Source organism: Heterocephalus glaber, unplaced genomic scaffold (assembly GCF_053883595.1).
Source record: "Heterocephalus glaber isolate CG9 unplaced genomic scaffold, H.glaber_assembly_v1.0 deba00001687, whole genome shotgun sequence".
NCBI classification, from domain to species: domain Eukaryota; kingdom Metazoa; phylum Chordata; class Mammalia; order Rodentia; family Bathyergidae; genus Heterocephalus; species Heterocephalus glaber.
In genome coordinates this window covers 19,168,639-19,190,087 of record NW_028258412.1, presented here as the reverse complement: position 1 = coordinate 19,190,087, position 21,449 = coordinate 19,168,639, and the positions used below count along the sequence as shown (strand labels likewise).

Sequence of the window (21,449 nt, the reverse complement as noted above, 5' to 3'; positions counted from 1 at the left end):
CCAAGCTCCGCTCCCGGGTGCTGAGGACGGGTCTGCGGCCCCTCTCACCCGGAGCAGGGGCGCAGGGGGAGTGGGCTCCGTGCGGGCCCTCGCCTGGTGCTGGGGGACCCGGCTCTGCGTCTTGCCTCTGGGCCTCAGTCTTTCCATCTGGCACTTCGGATGCTGTGGTTCCCTTTGGCTCGAAATGGGCCTTCCCAGGCCCTTCCCACAAGGAGGAGACACGGGGCTCCCCCAGAGCCTTCTCAGGGCTGTCTCGAGACCACATTAATTCATCTAAGCATTTATTGAGCACCTACAGTGTGCCAGGCCCTGGACTAGGCGACTGGAATGCAAAGATGGCAAAGATTCAAGCAGGTGACCCCTAAACACTCGCCCGCCTCGGCGCAGTGCCTGGGGCAGGGGGGCTTCGTGGTGTCCCGGGGGGGCCCAGCCGAGCATTGGGGCGCCCAAGACTAGCCCGTCAGAGCGCATCTGTCTCCTCCCCTTCCTCCTCCTCCCGCTCCGCTCCCTCCCCCTCCCCCTTCCCACCCGCGGGATCCCGGCGCCCGAGGCCCTGCGTGCGTCCTCCCGTCGGTGGCGGGGCTGAGACGCGGGCGCAGCGGGGACAGCGGGGCGCGGAGGCGGGACCACGGCTCCCCCCGCCCGGAGCCAGGCGGCGGCGCGCGGGATCGCAGGCGGAGAGGAGGAGAGGAGCCGGCGCGGGAGAGGCGGTGAGGCTCGGCGGGGCGCGGGGGACCCCACCCCAGAACCGGTGCGCGCGCTCCCGCGGGTGGGCTGGGGGCGCCGCCACCCCCAGGCGGAACCCAGCGCTGTCCAGCTTTGCCTCTCAGCGACGCGGCCCCCGAAGGCGCTGGGCCGCGCCCGCACCCCGCGCGCCCCGCATCCCCGAGCGCCCTGAATCTCGCATCTCCGCAGGGCGCGGGCCCCGGGGGGCGGAAGTCGGGACAGGGGAGGGGGCGCCTCGGGCAGAAGCTCGGCACCCCAAGCCCCCAGCCCCGGATCCCCCCAGGGAAAGCGGGCAGGGTCCCCCAGGCCCCCTTGCCGCCCCCCATCGGTCCCCATTGTTCTGCACAGAACCGAGGTTCTCCTGGGAAGGGGGGGTGCGGCGCTCACCTCTTAAAGGGCCCTCTCCCCTTCTGTCTCCCGCAGGTCGCGAGCACGAGTGGGGTGGGGCGTGCCCGCGGGCCCCCGCCCCCCTCGGCCCCGTGGTCCCCGGCCCCGCAGTCCCCGAGCGCCGCACAGCTTTCTCGCTCGTTCTGCCACCACCCGGGCCTCCCAGGACGCCGTGGAGAGGGCACGAGGACCCAGGCCGCGCCTGGAGCGGAGCCGTCGGGAGGGGCGGGCCCGAGGCTGGGAGCGCAGGGGCCGCTGAGCCCGCAGAGGGCAGGGCTGGGCTCGGGCCTCCCGGGTGACAGACGCTGCGAGGCGGCGACAGAGGACCAGAGGCCAGCAGGGAGGAGGCCGGACCCAGAACACAGGCATTGGCCTCACCTGAGCCCAGGGACCCGGGAATCCAGAGCCGTTTTCCCGTCCTAAGGGAGACCCTGCTCCGGCAGCGCCCTTCTCCAGACAGCTCTGCCGGAAGGGGTCCTGGGAGCCCCGTTACCACCCCCGTGCCCTGCGCCCAGGCCTCTAGGCCTCGGAGAGGAGCCCTCGCCGGCAGGGAGGCCCCCAGCCTCCTCCTGGGGAGAGAGGAAGTTCCCTGCCGTCTCCAGGCCCGGGAGGACCTGGGCCAGCCCGTGTGGGGACCTGGCCCCGGAGACCGCCCCGGCCATGTCAAGGCCGGGCCAGGGCGTGATGGTGCCGGTGGCCGGGCTGGGCTTCCCGCCGCAGAACGTGGCCCGGGTCGTGGTGTGGGAGTGGCTGAATGAGCACAGCCGCTGGCGGCCCTACACGGCCACTGTGTGTCACCACATCGAGAACGTGCTCAAGGAGGACGCCCGGGGCTCTGTGGTCCTGGGCCAGGTGGACGCCCACCTGGTGCCCTACGTCATCGACCTACAGTCCATGCACCAGTTCCGCCAGGACACAGGTGAGGAGACTCCTCCCCGGGGTCCCTGAGGAGGGAGGGAGCCAGTGGGCACTGCAGAGGCCAAATCTGCTAACCGGCCTCCCTCCCCCACCCTGGAAAGGGGACAGATTGGTGTGGGTTCCGGTGCAGCCCCTGACATTAGCTGTGGGCCTTTGCACAGGGTGCCTTTGCCGTGCCTCTCTGAGACTCAGTTTCCTCATCTGCAAAATGGATCGGTGTCAGTCAGTATCAAGATCAGTTTCTCTCCCAGCTGCGTGAGGATTAACGCGAATGGGCTGGCCGAGCACAGAGACGGAGGAGCCTTGGCACTGGGTTATTGAAGAAAGCAGGCTGCCCGTGCTCCTTCTTCCTCTTTTCCAGCATTCCCAGGCAGTATGTCTCATCGTACTAGTAATATTACCCCCATTTGACAGATGGAGAAACTGAGTCTCCTGGAGGCTGAGCGACTTCAACTCAGAGCCGGGGTTGAAGCCCAGGCAGCTGAACTGCAGAGCCACAGCCCTTGCCTGGCCAGGTGTCTTGGCTGCAGGTGTCGGGGAGTTGGGTGGAGAGAAGAGGTGGTTCATCATGGGGGTTCACGGTGGTGGCCCTGGTGTCTCAGTGGTGGTGCTGGTGCAGTGTCATGGTGACCTTGGGGGATGCTGGTGGCAGTGTTTGGGGGTACTGATGGTGGACGGCCATGGTGGTGGCCCTGGGAGTGGTGTGATGTGCGTGATGATGGAAGCGCAGGGTTGGTGGCCGTGTGCTCTGCTTAGTGATGGCGTTGGTGACCATCTCAGGCGGTCGTGGGGGTGACGGTCATGCTGATGGTGTTGTGATGGTGACAGGGGTGGCATCAGTGCCCTCGCTGTCTTGTCCTGGGTCTCATTGCCATGGCGGAGCGCTCCCTGAGTTGCTAGCAGCCCTGTGGTCTCAGCGACTGGCTGGGTGGGCAGCGCTGTGGCCCAGCCTCGTGGAAGTGGCCCAAGAGTCCTGGCCATGTTGGCCCCCAAGGAGCGGCTGATGAGGCCTGGGGGAAGTTTCCCTGAATCCCTGAGTGGCAGAACTCCCCTGTGTGAGAGGCACTAACCACGAGCAGCTGTTGAAATCCATGTTAGTTAACATTATGGAGAGCATGAAGTTTAGTTCTGGGGTTGCACTAGCCACTCTCCAGGTACCCAGGAGCCACGGGTAGGACAGGACGGTGTAGACCCAGAAATGGCCATCACTGCAGAAAGTTCTGCTGGACACTGCCACACTAGAGCATGGTGTGGCACCTGCAGAGTGCCCGGCAAGGCTGAACACACAGGCGAACTCGTGGCCGGTGCTTGTTGACCTGGCATCTCAGTGCATCTTTACTTCCATAACTCCAGGTGTTGGCCTCAGCCACTGGTCAGGCCCGGCCTTTATGCATTCCATCATCCAGGCATTTACTTACCTCCTGCTGCATGTCAGACTCTGCACGAAGTACTGTGGCCCGGCAGGCAGCAAGTCAGGGTCTCAGTAGAGTTTGGAAACCAACCACGAAGGTCCCCGTGTAGTTGGAGAACAAGCAAACACATGATCTCATGGGGAATTAGTCCATGGGCTTGAGGGTGTGAGATAAATCAGCAGAACTGATGTTTGAACAGAGATCTGAAGAATAAGCAAGGGAAGCCCATGTTCCAGGTAAAGAAACAGCCAATGCAAAGGTCCTGGGGTGGGAAGTAGCTGAGTATGTTCAAGTGTACTGTGTCTGGAGCACAGTGAGGGAGGGGAAATGCTGCAAGGAGGGTCGGAGCAAGGAGCTGTTCTGTCCAAAGGAAAAAAGCATCACCTCTAGTCCTTGTGGCCATTATTCCAGAGGAGCTCTGAAATGCTGATGGGGACTGGGAGTGCTGGGCCTCCCCTGTCCCAGTCTCCTTTTGCCTAGGAGCCAGAGGGCAGGGGCCTGGCTTGACATTCACAGGTTCAGAGCTCGCTCAGCCTGCAGAGATCCTCCAGGACCCGGGGTCCCCAGAAGCCCAGCCCCATTGCCTCCCTGCCCTTCTGGCAGCTGTGCACTCCACGCCTGCCCCTGTGAGCTGGAAAAGGGAAAAAGCCACTCATCCCTCTGCAGGCTCCTGGACACCTGCCAGGGCCCCCATCCAGGGGGAGGCCTGGAAACCCCGAGGTGGGGCAGCAAGCCCGAGAATCTCTAGGGGAGGGTGAGCGGCTCCCAACCAGGGGCTGCAGCAGGCTGCCTGCTCCCCTGGGCAGCTGTGTGACCCTGGCCAGGTGTCTCAGTTTCCATGTCGGTGAAATGGGCATGAACATCGCATCCCTAGCAAGGTAGCTGGATTGCTAGAGAGAATCAGGCCTATTTTATCCCCAAACAGCAACAAATCCCCTACTGTGTACCCAGTGTGTGCGCGCACTGTGGCTGCAAGAAAGAGATCCTAAATCAAACCCAGCAAAGAGGCGCACATCTGTAATCCCAGCACTTGGGAAGCTGAGGCAGAAGGATCACTGGGTATTCAAGGCCAGCCTGGGCTACAGGGTGAAATCTGTCTCAAAAGGGAGAGAGAGAGAGGGACGGAGAGAGAGAGAGAGAGAGAGAGAGAGAGAGAGAGAGCCTGGGTATTTAGCTCAGTGGCCCCGCTGCCTCACAAGCGCAAGGTCCTGAGTTCTATCCCCCATACCAAGAAAAAAAAGAGAGAAAAATCTTAAACCTTGAAGAGTTTGTTTGACGCACACGCAGGGCAACATAAAACTGTAAAGCCCAAAACTTACTCATATGCATTGAAATCAACCACGTTTCCATCTAGATTTGCTCACTCTGCAGTCCCCCATGGGCTTGTGGAGCTAGACTTTAGTTTGAGGGGAGGTAGTGGCCTGGCCTCATTTTGCTGGCGCCCTAATACAAGAGCTGGCAGACTTTCCTGCCCCGGCAGATGGTAAATCTTTTAGGTCTCTCTATCCTGTGCTGTCTTTGTGAAAACAGCCACAGACAACATGCAAATGAACGTGTGCGGCTGGGTGCTGATAAAACTACTTGTGGACACTGAAATTTGAAATTCTTATTGAAATCAGTGTCATTTTCATGGCTCATGAAATACTCTCTTTTTTTTCAACTATTTACAATGTAGAAACCAATCTCAGTTCCCAAGCTATGCAGAGCAGGGAGTGGGTGGATTTGGTTCCCTGCCCTGACATCCTCTTCACCTGCCCAAGGGTTGGACAGGGCGGTGTCTCAGGAGACCCAGTGTGGCGAATACACTCCTCAGGGTGTGTGCCAGGGGGTGAGTGCACACGTGCGTGCATGCACACACACAGCCCAGCCTGCTTGTCCACGGCTGAGGCACAAGGGTCCCGTCTGCAGCCAGCCAGAGATCAGAGGTCACCCAGGTGTCTGGCTCAGGCTGCAGGGGGGAGGGAGGTACTGTTTGTTCAGCTGCTGCCCCTCCCCCTTCCCTGCTGGGTTGTTTGCTCTGCACCCCGCGGGGGTGGGGTGGGGGGGTGCGGTTCCCTTTGAAGCCCTGCAGGAAGAGCCCCTCCCCCACACGTGTGAGCCTGGACCTCGCTATCAGATCCTTGCCGTGGCTTCATCCAAGCAGAGGGCTGGAGAGCCAGGGATAGTGCGCCCCATGCTGCTGATTTTCTTGCTGGACCAGCGTGTGTTTGTCTCCCAAGCTTTGCTCCTCGTCCTTTGTTGCTGCTCTCTGTCTCCCACACTGTGAGCCATCCAGGGCGAGGGCTTAGCCAGGCGGGCCCAGCAGCTGGGCAGCTGAGCCATTTCTGAAGCTGTCCAGATCTTGGGGCGAGGGTGTTGCCCCCACCAGCAGCAGAGAAAAGCTGGGGAATGGCTTGCTGTCCCCAGCACCCTGAGGCCTCAACTTTCCCCAGAGTCCTTAGGTCCCTGCTGCTGGGACAGTGGCCTCGGAGGGCCTCACCCTGGCCACACAGCTGGGCAGGGATGATGCAGCCCTGCCCCGCCACTCCAGGTTGCTCCTGGCTCCTGTGGCCAGGGGCCGGGGCACCTCTCTGACCAGTGCTACCTTCTGCCCATTCTGTGGATGGCAGCTGAGGCCTGGGGGGCCAAGGCTGGACGCCCTCCTCAAATGCTGGGCCAGATGCCCAAGCTGCCTGCTGTCTGTGTCTACTGCTCCCAGCTGTCAGGTGGCAGTGACAGGTGGCGGCTGGTTTTAGCATCTTGAAGGCTCCACTCGGCCTTGATCCCTGGCCTTGCAGAAGGTCCTGGCTGAGGATACTCAGGCTGCTGTGGGCCAGACGGCAGGGCTCCCAGAGAGAAGGAGCCACCATCCCCTGAGAGGGCAGCTTCTCTGGGCTTCAGACTCCAAAAGGGGATACTGAGGCCCGGAGAGGGTTAGTGACTTGCCCAAGGTCACATAGACCATGAGTCCCAAGCTGGAACCCAGGCTTCCCAGACAGCCCAGGCACAGAAAATACTGTGCTGCTGCCCTCCGCCTTCTCCCCCAGGGCGCGTCGTCAGGGTCTGCACCAAGGCAGGGACAGCCACATTACCCTGGAGGAGTCCAGGGCCCAGCTCCCTGGTAACAGGACCCCTGGGAGGGCCTGGGGCTGGGCCTGATGCCAGGATGACAGCAGGTCTTGTGATACTGTCAATCCACTATCATTTTTATTGAAGTCACTGGTGCCTGCTCAGTACCAGGCCCTGCGCTGGGTCTTGGGCCTTAGAGAGAAGGACAAACTCAATTTCAGAGTCAAATCGACCAATATGAAATCGATTTTAGAGTCTAGTGGAGTCACAGGTGGTGACGGGAGTGGTGGGTGCCAGGGCTCTCAGAGGACTTCCTGTCGGCCGAGCCCTCCAGGAGCACACAGTTTGGAGCTGCAGAAGAATGGGGCTCCTCCAGGTGGAAGACTCAGCATCAGCACTGACCTGGGGACAGAGGGAGGCTTGATGAAGGCCGGCGAGGGAAAGAGGCCTCTTGGGGCCCACGGGGAGGGTGGAGAGGGCTGCCAGCCGCTGGCCTTTAGTGGACAGGCGTGGGGGGAACCCCAGACCGCTGCAGCACCAGCCGGGCTCATCACGGGGCTGTGCATCCAGTAGCTCCGCAGTGGGGAAGGCGCCTGCCTGAGCCCGCTTGGTGGCCAGGACCCCTCCCCGCTCGCGGTACCTTGGACAGCGCCCCCAGGGCCTTGCGGGTCTGGGAGGCAGCTGAGGGATCCTGGGTCCCAGTGCTGCTGGATCCGCACCCCAGACTCCCTCGTCCCTACCTGGCCCTGCCCTCCCCATCCTCCTTCAGCCTCGCCTGTCCGAGAGCTCCGAAGTCGGACCTGGAGGCGAGGGAAGTAAGAGCTGACGGAGGCTGTGAGGGGAGAGAGCTGGGTTAGAATAGGGGAGAGGGGGGTGAGGCAGAGCCGGGAGGGGACAGGGCTGCGCTTGGAGGAGGTGACAGAAGGGACAGGACAGGCGGTGGTGGGGCTGGGGCTGTGATGGGGAGAAGCAGGCGGTAATAGGTGAGAGGGGAGGCAAAATGATAGAGACACGTCGAAGCCGAAGCCTGGCGTGGTGGTGCACGCCTCTATCCCAGCACTCTGGGAGGCAGAGGGGAGAGGGTTGCGAGTTCAACCCCAGCCTGGACAATTTAACAAAAGTTTTTTTAAAAAAATGTAAAAGGCCAGGGATGTAGCTCAGTGTGAAGGCCTCAGATTCAATCCCCAGTACAGCAAAATAAATAAAATAAGACATGTGGAGAGGGTGTTGAGGAGGGGCCAGGGTGGCAGCAGGACAGCAGGGGTCCTAGGACTGCCACAGGGCAGGCGCCCGTGCAGGTGTAGGCAGGGAAGACCCGTCCCCACTCCCCCCACCGTGGACTGAGCAGCCCCACGCCTTCCCCCTGCTCCTGCCCCAGAAGCCTCCATGCCCCTAGACAGTCACCCACTCCCAAGAGCCCACCCAGCCAAGGACTGGGGGCCCAACACCTGGAGCCTTGGGTGAGGACCAGGCTCCAAGTTGCCATGCAGGGGACTTATGACTTTGGGTAAACCACACCTTCTCCCTGGGCCTCAGTTTCCTCACCTGTCATATGGACCCAACCACAGGACCTGTCTGTGGGACTCTGATCAGCATTCATTCATTCAACTGGAATTTAATGAGCGCCTACTATGTCCCAGGCACTAGGAATGCTACAACAACAGGACAGGACACAAGTCCCCTCCCTCAAGGTGCTTCTGTCCTGGCCGAGGCTGACAGGTGTGACACAGGCCTGGCACTGGGAGAGTCCCAGGACACGAGGCCCTTCCTGACCTTGGCACCCCGGGAGCTGCCAGCTGGGGGCTGAGTCTCCGCCAGGCCCTGCATGGCTGTGTTCTTGCTCTGCCACGCTGGCCAAGGGCCTGTCCCTCCCTGGGCTCCTCCTATGGTCCTTCTGGATCAACTCCAGGCTGCCACCTCCACCTGCCTGACAGAGGTGGCAGATCGGTGACGGGTGTGGGCGGAGCCTGGCACCAGGCCCTGGAGCCCATGCTCTGAAGCTCAGAACAAAGGACAGGGAGTCAGAGCCAGCCCGGCCATGTCTGCTGCCCGTGCCAGGCATGGCCTTTGTCCCTCTCCCTCTGGCTGCAAGCAGAATTCACCCAAACCCAACACTGAGGCTGGGGTGAGCATGGCCCCCTCTGGCTTCCTCTGTTAGCCCCCCAGCACTGCAGAAGTGGCAGTCAGGGGCCAGGGTTCAAATCTGTCTCCAATTAACTAGGGGTGATCTTAGCTGAGCTTCTCGCTCTGGGACTCAATTTCTCAGTTACACACAGCCTGCAAAGACTAGAAGTGCAAGCACTGACTGGAAATCCGAGGCTTCTAACTCCCTCCTAACCAGTGCCTGGTGTGCAGTAGGTGCTCAGTAAATCCATGAAGGTGTGAATGAGGTTCTCATTACCCAGTGTCTGCTATCTGTTGCCTAGGAGACCAATCCTTGCCACCATGACTTTCAGGTTGTGAAAATCCAGGTGTCCGTGAGCCCACCCTAATTGTTAAATGTTGGTCAGTTTTTTCTTAATGTACTGAGCATGAAGACCAGAACAAAACCACATCTGCACCAGGTTGGTGCCTCCAGACTGGTCACGGGGAGCACACAGTTAGGTTCTTCTGTGCATATTTGCTCCTTCCTTCCTTCCTTCCTTCCTTCACTCAGCTAGCACTTCCAGGTGCCCACCTCCCTTCGGCCCTGGGGGGCTGAAATCCAGCCCCACCTGGAGGGGGTGCCAGGCTGGAAGTGGTGCAAGCACCACAGCCCTGACTGAGCTCTGAGCTCCTACGGGGTCCTGCAGGTGCGGGGTGCTGCCGGACAGAGGGCAGAGATAGAGTAGAAACGCAGTGAAGAGGAAAACGTAATGGGGTGGGAGGAGGACCCGCCAGGCAGAGGGAAGATCGAGTGTGAACACCGAGGCACAGCCACCCTGGGCGCCTCGAGAGAAGGCCTGGGGTCTCGGTTAGGAGGTGAGGCTGTGCAGACGGCTGGGCCTGGGCCTTGAAGGCTGAGCCAAGGGGCTCAGACTGACCCTAAGAGCACTAGGGAGCCACAGATGGGTGGGGAGCCAGGGAGTGCCGTGGTCAGACCCGAGGTGTGAAAGATCCGTCCGCTGCCATATAAGAAAGCACCACAGGATCAAGGGGTGGCAGGTGGGACCCCAGCTGAGGCCACAGTGCTGGTCCAGGCTAACAGTACCAGTCACTTAGGCCCGAACACTGGGTGGAAGTGGGAGAAGTTCGCATCCCGGCTGGGTTTAATCCTGTGCCTCCCTGGGCCCCTGGAGTCACCTGCTGTGTTAGGAGTCAGCCTGGCTTGAGGGCCCTCTGTGAGTGTCTCTGGGGTTTTGTCTCCTTCGCAGAAGGGCTGAGCAGCTCCCAAGGCCGCCGTCTCTGTCTGCCCCCTCCCCTCCATTTCTCGCTCCCCTGGCATCTGGGGATGCAGCTGCTTGACAGGAACTGGGCCGGCTCCAAGCCCACCGAAGCTGCTAACGTGCCACGGCCTGGCCTGACGCGGCCCAGGGACTGACGGAGGGAAGTGGGTACCTCGGATGATCGAGTGGTCACAGGGCAGGCACAGAGTGGGGAGGAGGCCCTGCCCGGCTGGGGACCTGGCCCAGCCAACTCCTGTGCCTCTCAGGGAGCCTCAGTTTCCCTCCACCACAGGGGCACAGCATGGGGCTGTGGGGAGGACGAGGAGGTCATCGGGCCGATTGTTAACGTCATCTCTGTCCCTGCCGTTGTTGGTATTGTGAGAACGCTGACCAGGCACGCAGTGATCAGCCAGGGGGTGGAGCAGGGAGGTCCAAGCAATCCATCAGGGGCTGGGCCTCAGCCATGAAGCTGACTGGCCATGTGGCTTCTCTCTTTTTTTTTATGTTCATCTTTTTTAATCTTATTTTATTTTTGGTACCGGAGATCGAACTCAGGACCTTGCGCTTGTGAGGCAGGTGGCAGAACCACTGAGCTAAATCTCCGGCCCTGGCCATGTGGCTTCTGTGCCTCAGTTTCCCCCTCCAGAACATAGGCTCAACAAAGCATCAGCCACCAAAGCCACGCGGCCTGGGTCCTTGAGTGACCACACCCACTCTGTGCCAGAGCAAACACACCTCCACGGGGGCCCCACATCTACCTTGCAGGCTCATTCTGAGAACCGCAAGTCTGGGCCAGACAAGCGTCTCTCCAGGGTGAGCGACTGCTTGTCCTTCTTGCTCCTGGGGCTGCCGAGGACCCTGTGAAGCCCCCTGTGGGGCCTGGCACCGAGTCCTGATCGGTCAGGCTCAGCCACAGGCCACCCCACCTGACAGGATGTCCCATGACAGCCTCCCACAGGCCCCTTCCCGTCAGGGTCTGGGTGCCCCAAACTGAGATCACTTCCCTCCGGGAAGCCACCCCAAAGGGAGGGGCCCCCTGCTGGGCGCTGAGGCTGGCCCATCGAGGAGGAGCTGTTTGGCAGGGTGTACCCTCTCTGAGCTCTCAGCTTCTTCTTAAGCCCGCCAACAGCTCGGGGCTGAGACACCCAGAAACCCCACCTCTAGGTGGCAGACGGGGGGTTGGGGTCAGGACCGTGTTCTCAGGTCAGGAACTTGAAGAGCTAAACTAAACACATGAGGCAGTGAGCTCCCTGTTGCTGGAGGTATCCTAGGCTAAGCTGCCTTGGCTAGGTTGACCATAGAGGCCAATCCCACCTGGGCCTTCCTTTACTTCACAAGGGGAGCATTATTCCCAGGCCTCGGCTCCCACTCTCTCAAAACATCACGGCACAGGACCTCAGTTTCCTCATCTGCAAAATGAGAGTGACCCAAAGAATGTCAGCATAAAAGGAGTGCACAGAAAGCCCTGAGCCCCACAGGGGCGTGCCTGTAGGTGCTCAGTGAATGCTGCTTTTTGTTAAGCTGTTGCTATGTCCTCCCCACGGTCTCTCTCCACTGCTCTCTCGGCCTGGTCTCTGTTCTCTCTGACTCCCAGCGATGGCTCCGGCCACCAGGTTTCCTGCCTTCTTTTCCCTTTGTCTCTCAAACTCCTGTCTCTTTGACCCCAGGCCCCCTTGTACCCACCCCGGCTCCCACTCAGGGCTTGGCATCTCTCTGTCTCTCCCCCACTCCTGCTGTGTCTCCCTGTTTCCTCCCTGCCTCCCCCCAGCCCCAAGCAGCTGTGCCCACACACCTCTGGGGCCCAGCTCCGCTGTCCACCGCCAGCTGACATCTCACCAGAGGCCCTCTCCCACCTCTCCGCTGGACGGAGATCGGAGATCGGAGATCGGAGATTGGAGATTGGAATTTTTCAACCAAACATTCTTAAGAAACCAGGGAGAGGAAGGAGCAGGCGAGGACAGAAAACAGGCTCAGAAGTGGACCGTGCTTGACACAGGTCCCTAACTGCCACGGGGGAGGCAGGTCTGAGAGCCCAGCCCAATTCCCCAGGGCAGGAGAGCTTGGGGCTGCTCATGGACAGGGCAGAGTGACCAGCGCTGTGTCCAGGCCGCCAGCCTGCGGCCCTGCCCATCTCCAGGCACCTCCAGGCCCCTCTTTGGCCCATTGTTCCGCAGAGAATCTAGGCCAAGGCCACTGCGGAGGAGAGGGAGGGCTCACACACTGCTCCCTGGGAGATCTCAAGATCGAAATCCAGGCAGGCCACCCCACACACACACCCAGTCCCGTCCAGGCCAGCCTCGGCCTGAGAGGTGGACGGATGGGCAGCTGTGGGCACGGCAGGCACAGAGCCCGGCAGGGAGGGCAGCAGCCGTCCTAATTACTCCAGCTCCCCGGGTTCCAATCTGGTTTCAAAAGGACTCCAGGGACACAGCCTTTAATAACTACCAGTAAACAGGCAGGAAAAGTGATACGTGGTGAATAGAGCCCTGGAGAGGGGATGCTGGGCTGGCCGGCCCTGCCAGCTCCCAGAGGGCTTTGCAGCAGGCCCAGCCAGTGCCTCTGCTTTCGGAACCCTCCCTGCTGCTGAGACCCACGGTGGGCTGCATGGCCCCGTCCTCCTCTCCCTCCCCCATCAGGCCCAGCCCCTCCCTCTCCTCCTCTCTGATCTCTCAGGTGCCAAGTAGGTGCCCATTTCCATGGCAGACGCTTCCTGTGTGCCCAGCTTTGTTCCTGGCCCTGGTGGAAACATGATGTGAGTCTGACTTGGTCCTTGTTCTCCCAAATGTCATCAACCAACAACAGAGACTGAGAACAAAAATAAGTTAACGACAACGCAAAGAGAGACATGTAATAAAAAGGCTGTGTGCACCAACTGAGGCAGCAGAGCCCAGAAGCACCTGCTGGGGGAGACGGGCACACAGAGGGCTTTGCTGGTTGAATAGGTGTTCATCACATGAAGGAGGGTGCAACACAGCAGCCGTACTACAGCATTCACTGATCACTTACTACACGCCAAGAGCTCTAAGCACTTTTGCCACACATTAGAGAATTTTGTCCCCCAGCAATTCTTTGGACAGGGACGAGTCCCCTCCCCCCACAAGGACACGGGGCTGGGATTCGTACTCAGCCTGTGACACTTCGGTCACTTCTCTCCATTGCCCCTTCCAACCCCCCCCCCAAAAAACCAATGCAGTCTCCCCTGCCCAGCTCAGGGGTTGGCGCCCACGGTGGGCAAATGAAGCCCATTCCCCCTTCTTCCTGTCCCAAGGGGCTGCGTGGCTCCCCAGTAACTCTGCAGATCAGATGTGAAGTTCACCGGTCACGATTTTGCAGATGGGGAACCTTAGGCCCTGAGAGGGGGGAAGACCAGTCCACAGGAGCAAGCAGAAAGGGATCCAAGGATTCCTCTCCTAACAACCCCCCTCCCAGGCCTGCCCTGGGAGAAGTACCACCACCGGGGAGGAAATCCATATGCACAGTCAATTAAAATGATAAATCCGGGACCACTGAGGCTGCCCCAGAGGCTTAATACAGGGAGCAGAGTCAGCACGTGATTGGCTGGGACATTACAGGAGCACGGGGACCTGATTTCTGGGGCTGGGGAGTCCCCCGCAGCCTCCCCACACCTTCCAGTGGCTTACACCAACAGCTGAGTGTGTACCCTCATTTCCCTGGCTGTCGGGGTCTGGGCCGTGGGCACAGCGCTCTGTAGCCCTTGGCTTTCTGACAGCTTGCTCCGCCCTGAGTGGGGACCTGTTGGGCACAGCCAGATACAGTCTGTGGTAAGGAGAGAGACACAGGCAGGCAAGCTGGCCCCTCCACAGGGTTGGGCTGGGTCCCCCCATCCAGCAGCAGATCTGGCCCAGGGAGCCAGGGGTGGTGCACTTAACCATGGAAATGGCCCTGCACTGTGAGGACCTACTGTGTGCCGGCAGCACTGCAGCCAGCAAAGCAGATAAAACCCCTGGTCCCATGAGTGAGGAGACCGAGTATAGAAAGCCTGGAGGTTCAGATGTGCCAGGCAGTGTCAGTGCCGGGGGGAAAGAACAGTACAGGATGGGAGGGCAGCAGTAGAGAGGCAGGTGATTTAGAGGGTTGGTCTGGGGAGATGTTCCCAAAGAGGCCACGTTTGAGCACAGACCTGAAAGGAAGAAGAATTCTGAGAATATCCGGGCATGGGTAAGTCATATTCCAGGCGGAAGGCACAGCTGGTGCAAAGGCCCTGGGGCTGCATGGTGTTTGAGATGTTTGGAGAACAGTAGGGAGGCCAGAGTGGCTGGGTACAGTGAGTGACAGGGGGCAGTGATCACTGAGAGAAGGTGACAGGGCCACACGGCGTGGGGTTTCACGAGTCACCAAAAGGACTTTGGCTTTCACTCCAAGTGAGAGGAAGCCAAGGAGGATTTTGAGTGGAGGAAGGGTGTGAGGAGGGGCTGAGCAGTAACCCTGGCTGTCATGTGGGAGCAGACTGTGGGGCAAGGGCTGTAGCCGAAAGGAGTCACATGTCAACTGCAGAGGTCCGAACAGGAGAGAGACAATGGTGTGGACCAGTGGGGGAGTGCAGAGAGAGACGCTCAGGGCCGGGTGTGTCTGAAGGCAGAGGTGGCTAGGTTTGCTGAGAGACTGGATGTGCAGCACAGGGCACAAGGTCCAGGCTGCGTCCAGCGTTCACAGGTCTGAGCAAGGACAGCAGAATGGGGAGACTTGAGCGAAGCTGGTTCCAGCAGCAGGAAGAGGGCTCTGCCCTGGCTGAGCTGGGTTTGGGGGAGCGGCTGGCACTCCACAGGGCAGCACCTGGCCCTCGGAAGAAGAGGAAGCTGGAGGGGGTGGATGTGGGTATGCGCATCTGGATCGATCCTCTCCACACTCCACCCAGGAAGGTCAGCTTGGGCCCATTTTGGAGATGAGAAAACTGATGCTATTGGACGTTGAGTCATGTGACCGAAGCCTTAGAGCTGGAAAGTCAGGGATCCGGGCTCGACTGAGGTTTGTCTGCTGCCTACCCAGCCCTGCGCCCCAGAGGTCCTCACTCTGAGTCCTCCCCACAGCCCTGAATGTGGATTAGCATCACCCACATTTCCCACATGGCATCTCTGAGGCCCGAGGAGCTCGGGGACTTGCCCAAAGCCTCCTTTCTGCAGTGGTGCGGTGCACAGGGACCCAACAAAGCAATTCCGTGCACCAGCCCCACGGCCCAGCGCCAGCTGAGGGCTCTGAGGGGTCCTGCAGCCTGGACCTGTCCTGGCTTCTCCCTGGGTAACTCAGGTTCCCCGGGAAGCCTGGCTCTCAGAGAACCTAAAGCTTGGGCAAACAAGAAGCAGCAGCGGGGAGAATCGGGCCATACCCACCTGGAGGATTTTCCGGCAGTTGTTATGTGGATTTGGAATGAGCACTGAGCATGGAGCCTTTCACAGAGCAGCAGTCGGCAAGTGTTTGTGGAAGGAGAGACCCATGAACAAAGAGATGAATGAAAAAAACTAAATAAGTGCTTGGAGGGAGCAACAGTTGGAGGAATAGAATAACCCCACCCCGAGTGGGTCCGAGTGCGAACTCATTCATTCAGGAAATACATCCTGTGGGCAGGTGCTGGGGCTATAGCAGTAAATAAAACATGCTCCCCACCCTTGTAGCTGTTACATTGTAGCAGGAGAAGGACAGAGCCACATAAATGGGCAACACGGAAAGTGTATCAACTGGAGAGAGGGACAGGGGAGGAGGGGAGAGGTTGTGGCGGCGATCCACGTGAACGGAGGAGCGAGCTAAGGGTGAGAACAGACGCGGGTGTAAGAGGCGGAGCGCATGACTGCAGGTGTGAACGGGCGAATGGGCGAAGCATTGGATGAATGAAGAGAGCAGTGGACGAGTGTGAGAATGGAGGCATGGAGAAATGAATGGATGAATGAATTCTGGAATAAATGAATGATAGGCTAATGAACAAGTGCACTGGTTGATAGAGTCTTGAATGCAGGAGTGAATTCATGAAGAGCCGCATGCCAGGAGCCTCTCTGCGTGGCCTTGCCCCGTCACCACTGAGCCCCCGGCCCCCCAACCCATGTCTGAGTAGGCCCCGCCCCCTGCCCTCTTCCACCCAGGTGGGACCCTGGGCTGGGGGTGACTCTCCCGGGCCCACCAGCCTTGCTGACACCCCCACAATGGCTCCGCCCCCTTCTAGCTCTTCCGCCTGGTCCCCCATCTGCTGATCACTGTACTCCATTATTGGCTGAACCTCCTGCCGGTGGGGACCCCTACCCTCCACCTTGTGCCGACCCCCTGATCCCCCAGGCCTGTGCTGAGAGTCTTGATTCTCCCCTGGACCCCCCCGACTCCCCCACGCTGGCCCCACCCCTGTCCAGTCCTGACGCACCTCCCGTTCCCCACAGGCACCATGCGGCCGGTGCGGCGCAACTTCTACGACCCGTCGTCAGCGCCGGGCAAGGGCATCGTGTGGGAGTGGGAGAACGACGGCGGCGCGTGGACGGCCTACGACATGGACATCTGCATCACCATCCAGAACGCCTACGAGAAGCAGCACCCGTGGCTCGATCTCTCGTCGCTGGGCTTCTGCTACCTCATCTACTTCAACAGCATGTCACAGATGAACCGCCAGACGCGTCGCCGTCGCCGTCTGCGCCGCCGCCTGGACCTGGCCTACCCGCTCACAGTGGGCTCCATCCCCAAGTCGCAGTCCTGGCCCGTGGGCGCCAGCTCGGGCCAGCCCTGCTCGTGCCAGCAGTGCGTGCTGGTCAACAGCACGCGCGCCGCCTCCAACGCCATCCTGGCCTCGCAGCGCCGCAAGGCGCCCCCCGCGCCCCCGCCGCCGCCTTCGGGAGGACCCCCGGGCGCGCTCGCCGTGCGCCCCAGCGCCACCTTCGCCGGCGCCGCGCTCTGGGCCGCTCCCGCCGCCGCCACCGCTGGCCCTGCCGAGCCCGCGACACCCCCCGCGCTACCCCCGAGGAGCCCGAGCGCCCCCGGCGGCGCGCCCACCCCGGGGCAGAACAACCTCAACCGGCCCGGGCCCCAGCGCGCGGCCTCCAGTGTGAGCGCGCGCGCCTCCATCCCGCCCGGGTAAGACGGGGCCCGGAGAGGGGCGAGCGGGGTGGGGGTGGCTGTGCACGCGGCTTTAGCCCTTCCGCCCGCTCGTCTGCGCGCACAGGGATCCTCTGAGGTGGGTACCATCACCACCCCAAGTCTGCAGACCAGAGCTGAAACCCTGAGCTGAAAACTTCCCCCCCGGGGCTCGGAATTCACGGTGAGGCCGTGCCAGCAACACCAGTCAGGCTAACCACCTTCGCTGCGCCTTTTCACTTAGACTCGCAGTGATTCCACCGGGTGCAGGTGGGGAGACTGAGGCTGAGGCAGGATGGTCTCTCTGCAGGCCACCCAGGGGAGTGGGGACTGGCCCCCAGACCTGTAGGCTTCCGGAGCCTGGGCTGTGCTGGCCTGAGATTTTTGGAGGACTTTAGGGTCCGGCTGCACCTGCTCTGGTCCACACGCTGCTCATGTGGCACCAGGAGTGAGCATACTTAGGGTCTGTTTACCGTATTTCCACTTCCGGCTGCACTGGAAGTATGGGCATCACTTTGGGTTAATTCTCTGGCGCCCAAACTGGGCCGCAGAGACTTTGAGAATGACTTGGAACAGTGGCAGAGGCTTCTCTGTCCCTGCTGGAACCCCAGCGGCCCTTTTGGGATCCATTCTACCACTGGGCTTTGCCAGCAGGATTTCACTGAGGAAGGGAACCCAGGTCATAGCAGGTTTAGGGATTCCTGGGTCACCGGGTCCCAGGCCCTGGAATAGGAACACAGGGAGCCATTGTCAGCTGCCCATCCTGGAGCCTGGGCAATCTGAGCAGAGGACCAGGCTGGGAGGAAGTGCAGCAAGCAGCAAGATGGGCCCTCCAGCCTGGGACGGAGCTTAAAGAACAGGAGTGGTGGTGTCTCCAAAGCCTACTGTGCTTGTGTGAATCACCGTGGTGATGATGATCTGCGATCTGCAAAGCAGGCCTGGCTGTGACCTTGGGGATCACCCCCAGAAGTTTCTCACAGCAGAATAGAAAGGACAGGACAGGGCAGGACGGGACAGGCACATTGGTGTGTATCACAGTGGCAGTTAAAATGGCTCCATGGACTGTGATATCATTTCCGCACATGCCCAGTAGGTTGCCAGAGGAAGTGAATTTCTCAGTCATTGATGAATTTTGTGAAAGCCACTGTTCCAGGGCAGCTTGGGAATTATTCAGCTTTTCTCGCCCACTGTTAATTCTCCAAATATGGACCAGGGGTGTGCATTTACGAACAGAGAGACACAGCAAGGTCTACATTCTCAGGAAATGCACAGGCAGACAGTGAGACAGACAGCCAGCAAGAACTACATCGGTGAACAGAGAGAGAGAAACAGAGAGAGCCAGATTCGGAGACACGCTGTTCCAGGCGGGGAAACAGCATGAGCATCTTCAAGTGGTCTCAGAGACCACGGCCTGTTCAGGGCAGAGCAAAAGTATAAGGGGCCAGCCAAAGGGGCACAAGGAGGCGGGAATCCTGGTGGTTCTAAAGACCGCACAGGGATAGAGGCTCCTTGTGGAACAATGGGGGCTGAGGGTTTTTTCCTAATGGGGTACAGGGCCAGATTGTGGGGTCTCAAGGGAGCCTGGGGTGGGTGCTGCCAGCACTGGGAAGCTACAGAGTGTGCTTGAGCTCTAGAGAGCTGTGCAGGAGAAGACAGAGTGCTCCGAGGGGAGCTAATCCTTATCACATCCTCCTCAGGCCCGCAGAGACCTCCCCACCCGTGGGTCCCCTGGTCTATATTAGTTTTCCTCCCCTCCCTTGGGAGCACTTGTGATCCTCCCTGAGCACAGCCATTTATTTGCCTCGAGGACAGGAGATGGGGAGGGGACCGACAAGGGCCCCTTCATGCCTCCCCAGCCTTGCAGACCCTGCCCAGTGACACCTCAGCCCTCCACCTCCAAGAGGGGGGACCCCACTAAACAGGCCTCCGTCACTGGGCGGGAGAGGGCAGGGCCTGAGCTGTGGCTGGGCAGGGGCTGTGGGAGACCCCTCTTCCTCCTGGCAGAAGCTTCCTGTTGCCAAGGCAACCGAGGCCAGGCACAGCCTCCATGGGAAAGGCGTGGGGGAGGGTCACTCAGGAGCCGACGCCCGGCCTCCCACCCGCCTGCCCCCCCAGGCCCTGCCTCTGGGTCCCCGTGTCCTCGTGTCCTCCTGTCTCTCTCCTTTGCTAGGGCCGCCAGGACAAAGCACACCATTGAACACCCGAAGGTGATCTGTCCCGGTGCTGGAGGCTAGAATTCCCGCAGGAAGGCTGGGCCGCTGGCCTGTTGTCTGCCTGTCCTCGAGTTGCCCTCCCTCTGCAGAGCGCCTGTGTACCGCTCTCCTCCTCCTGGGGGACGCCCGCCCGTCCTGTTGGATTGGGGCCACCCTAATGACCTCATTTTCTCCCAAGCGCCGTGAGAGAGGCTGTCTCCAAGCACAGCCCCATTCCTGGCCTGGGTCGGGACCTTGGCCCGGGGACCGAGTCTGTGGGGCCCCCTCACAGCTGGGGGCTTGGTATCCCTCCCTCAGGCTCCATCTCTGTTGCTCTGTGTCCTTTTCTGCCTCTCTCTGTCTCTTCTCTTGCTCCATCCCTCCTGTCTCTTGGGCCCCCTGGTTGGGTGACCCTGAGCACATGATTTCAAGCCTCAGTTTCCCCCTCTGACAGACAGCTTTAACCGGCCCCTCTCGAAGGTGCGGGCTCGACAGGGCTGATGGACATGCAAGTGGGTTAAAGTCATCACATATGATCAGCGAGTGCTGGGAGGGAGCGGCAGGGAGGCCCAGAGAGGGGTGAACCTGCCCAGAGCCACACAGCCTGTCCACCTAGCTGGGGCTTTTTCCACTCGCTGCTGCTGGGGTGTGCAGCCAGCTGGCAGCGGGGCCTGGGGGCCATGCAGGGTGGGAGGATCCGTCCTGTCTCCCGGGAGGTCAGCAACCAGCACTTTGGAGCAGAGCACAGCTGTAGGGAGAGGAACCAGCCTCAGAGTTTCCACTCCACGAGGTGGTAGGGGGGCGGGGGGCGCCAGCTGCAGCCTGTCCCTAATTCCTGACACTTCCAAAGCCCCAGCTTGAGCTCCCACTGCCTGGTGCAGAAACCCGAGGCAGCAGGTGGGGTGTTCCGTTTTCCAGGTGAGGAAACTGAGGCTCCAGAAACCTAAGACACTTGCTCAAGATCTTGCATTCATGATGCTGACTCAGAATAAGTTAGCCAGGGAACCAGGGTGTCCCCACCCCTCCTGCCCACCCACACCCCAGAGGGCATCAGGGATGAACCTCCAAAGGCCGAGCTCGGGCCCAGCTTCAGCGTTCCCTCTTGCTGTGTGACATAGCAGAGCCAGTTGCCCTCTCTGGTCCTTGGTTTTTGCAGCTTCTGAACCCTACAGACCGTTGTCCAGCATCAGGTCAGATATCAAAACATCTGCATTTTCAAGTCTGTGTTGCCAAAGTGACATCAGACAAATTTGAAGACCTCTGGGTCTGTAGTGGAGTCTGAGAACCATTTCCTGTTTACTGGCCTGAGTGGTTTCTTCTTTTGCCACTGACTTGTTTATTTCTTTTGCTTGTCTTTCTCTGGGGCCGTTTATGGTTTCCTTATCGATTTTTTAAGCCTCCCCTGCTGTGTTAACCCTTTGTCTGGCATCTCCCGTGGGCCACCTCTTTGACTTTCCATGTGGCGTGTGTCAGTTAGTGCCTATTAATTGAAGAACTACTGTGTGCCATGCAGCTAGAGGCACAGGAGAGAACCGTGTGGCTCATCGTCCCCCAGAGCTCACCTTCAGGTCAGGGACAAACAAGACATAAAGAAATTCTAGAAGAGGGGCGAGAAGAGTAACCCTAAAGAATCAGGCAGGAGAAGGGTGTAAGAAGTGATAAGAGGGATGTTACTGTATTTCTTAAGAAGAATGTAATTTCTTAAATTTAAATAAAGATAGCATTTGAGCAGCGATGAATCGAAATTGAGAAGCAAGCCATAAGGCTGGGGGTGTAGCTCAGTGATAGAGCGCTTGCCTAGCATGTGTGAGGCCCTGGGTTCCATCCCCAGCACTGCAAAAATAAGTAAAAATTTTAAAGTAGCAAATACCCCTCCCCAGGAGCTGGGTGATAAGCATTCCAGGCTCGGGAACAGCTTATGCAAAGGCCCTGCGGCAGGAGCTGCTGGTCTTGTGTGCTGGGGAAGGCCAGCGTAGCCAAGGTGGCTGGAGGGCTGAGCAGCCGGGGGTGGACTTTGGCTTGTACCCAGCAGAGACAGAGGACACAAGCTAGAGAGGGTCACGTGTGACTGTTACAACAGACTTGCTCTGAGCCCTGCAAGAAGTGTGCAGCCTGCACAGGCGGCAGACAGTGGGCAGGTAGGTTCTGTTGGTGGGGAGGTATTTCCCTTTTTAAGTTTCTTGTAGTGATTTTATATTTTTGTTGAAAAGAATCCACATTTTGTTTGGCCAGTTCTTCCATAGCTCAAAAATCCTAATGCAGCTAAAGGTACAACCCTGGACGCTTTGCCCTCCCCTGGCCCCAGTGACCTGCGCCCCCCTAACCACCACCCCTTT

General features: G+C 59.8%; 1 protein-coding gene across 1 annotated transcript in view; it reads left to right on the top strand.

Annotated features, from left to right (window-relative positions):
* The first annotated feature begins 523 nt into the window (after positions 1-523).
* Dtx1 (deltex E3 ubiquitin ligase 1) overlaps positions 524-21,449 on the top strand; it is a 30,944-nt gene continuing 10,018 nt past the window's right edge. Inside the window, exons 1-3 of the mRNA XM_004843754.3 lie at positions 524-710; positions 1,150-2,032; positions 16,237-16,921. Of these exons, the coding sequence (XP_004843811.1) occupies positions 1,774-2,032; positions 16,237-16,921 (944 nt within the window). The 5' untranslated portion in view covers positions 524-710; positions 1,150-1,773. The remainder of the gene's footprint in view (positions 711-1,149; positions 2,033-16,236; positions 16,922-21,449) is intronic.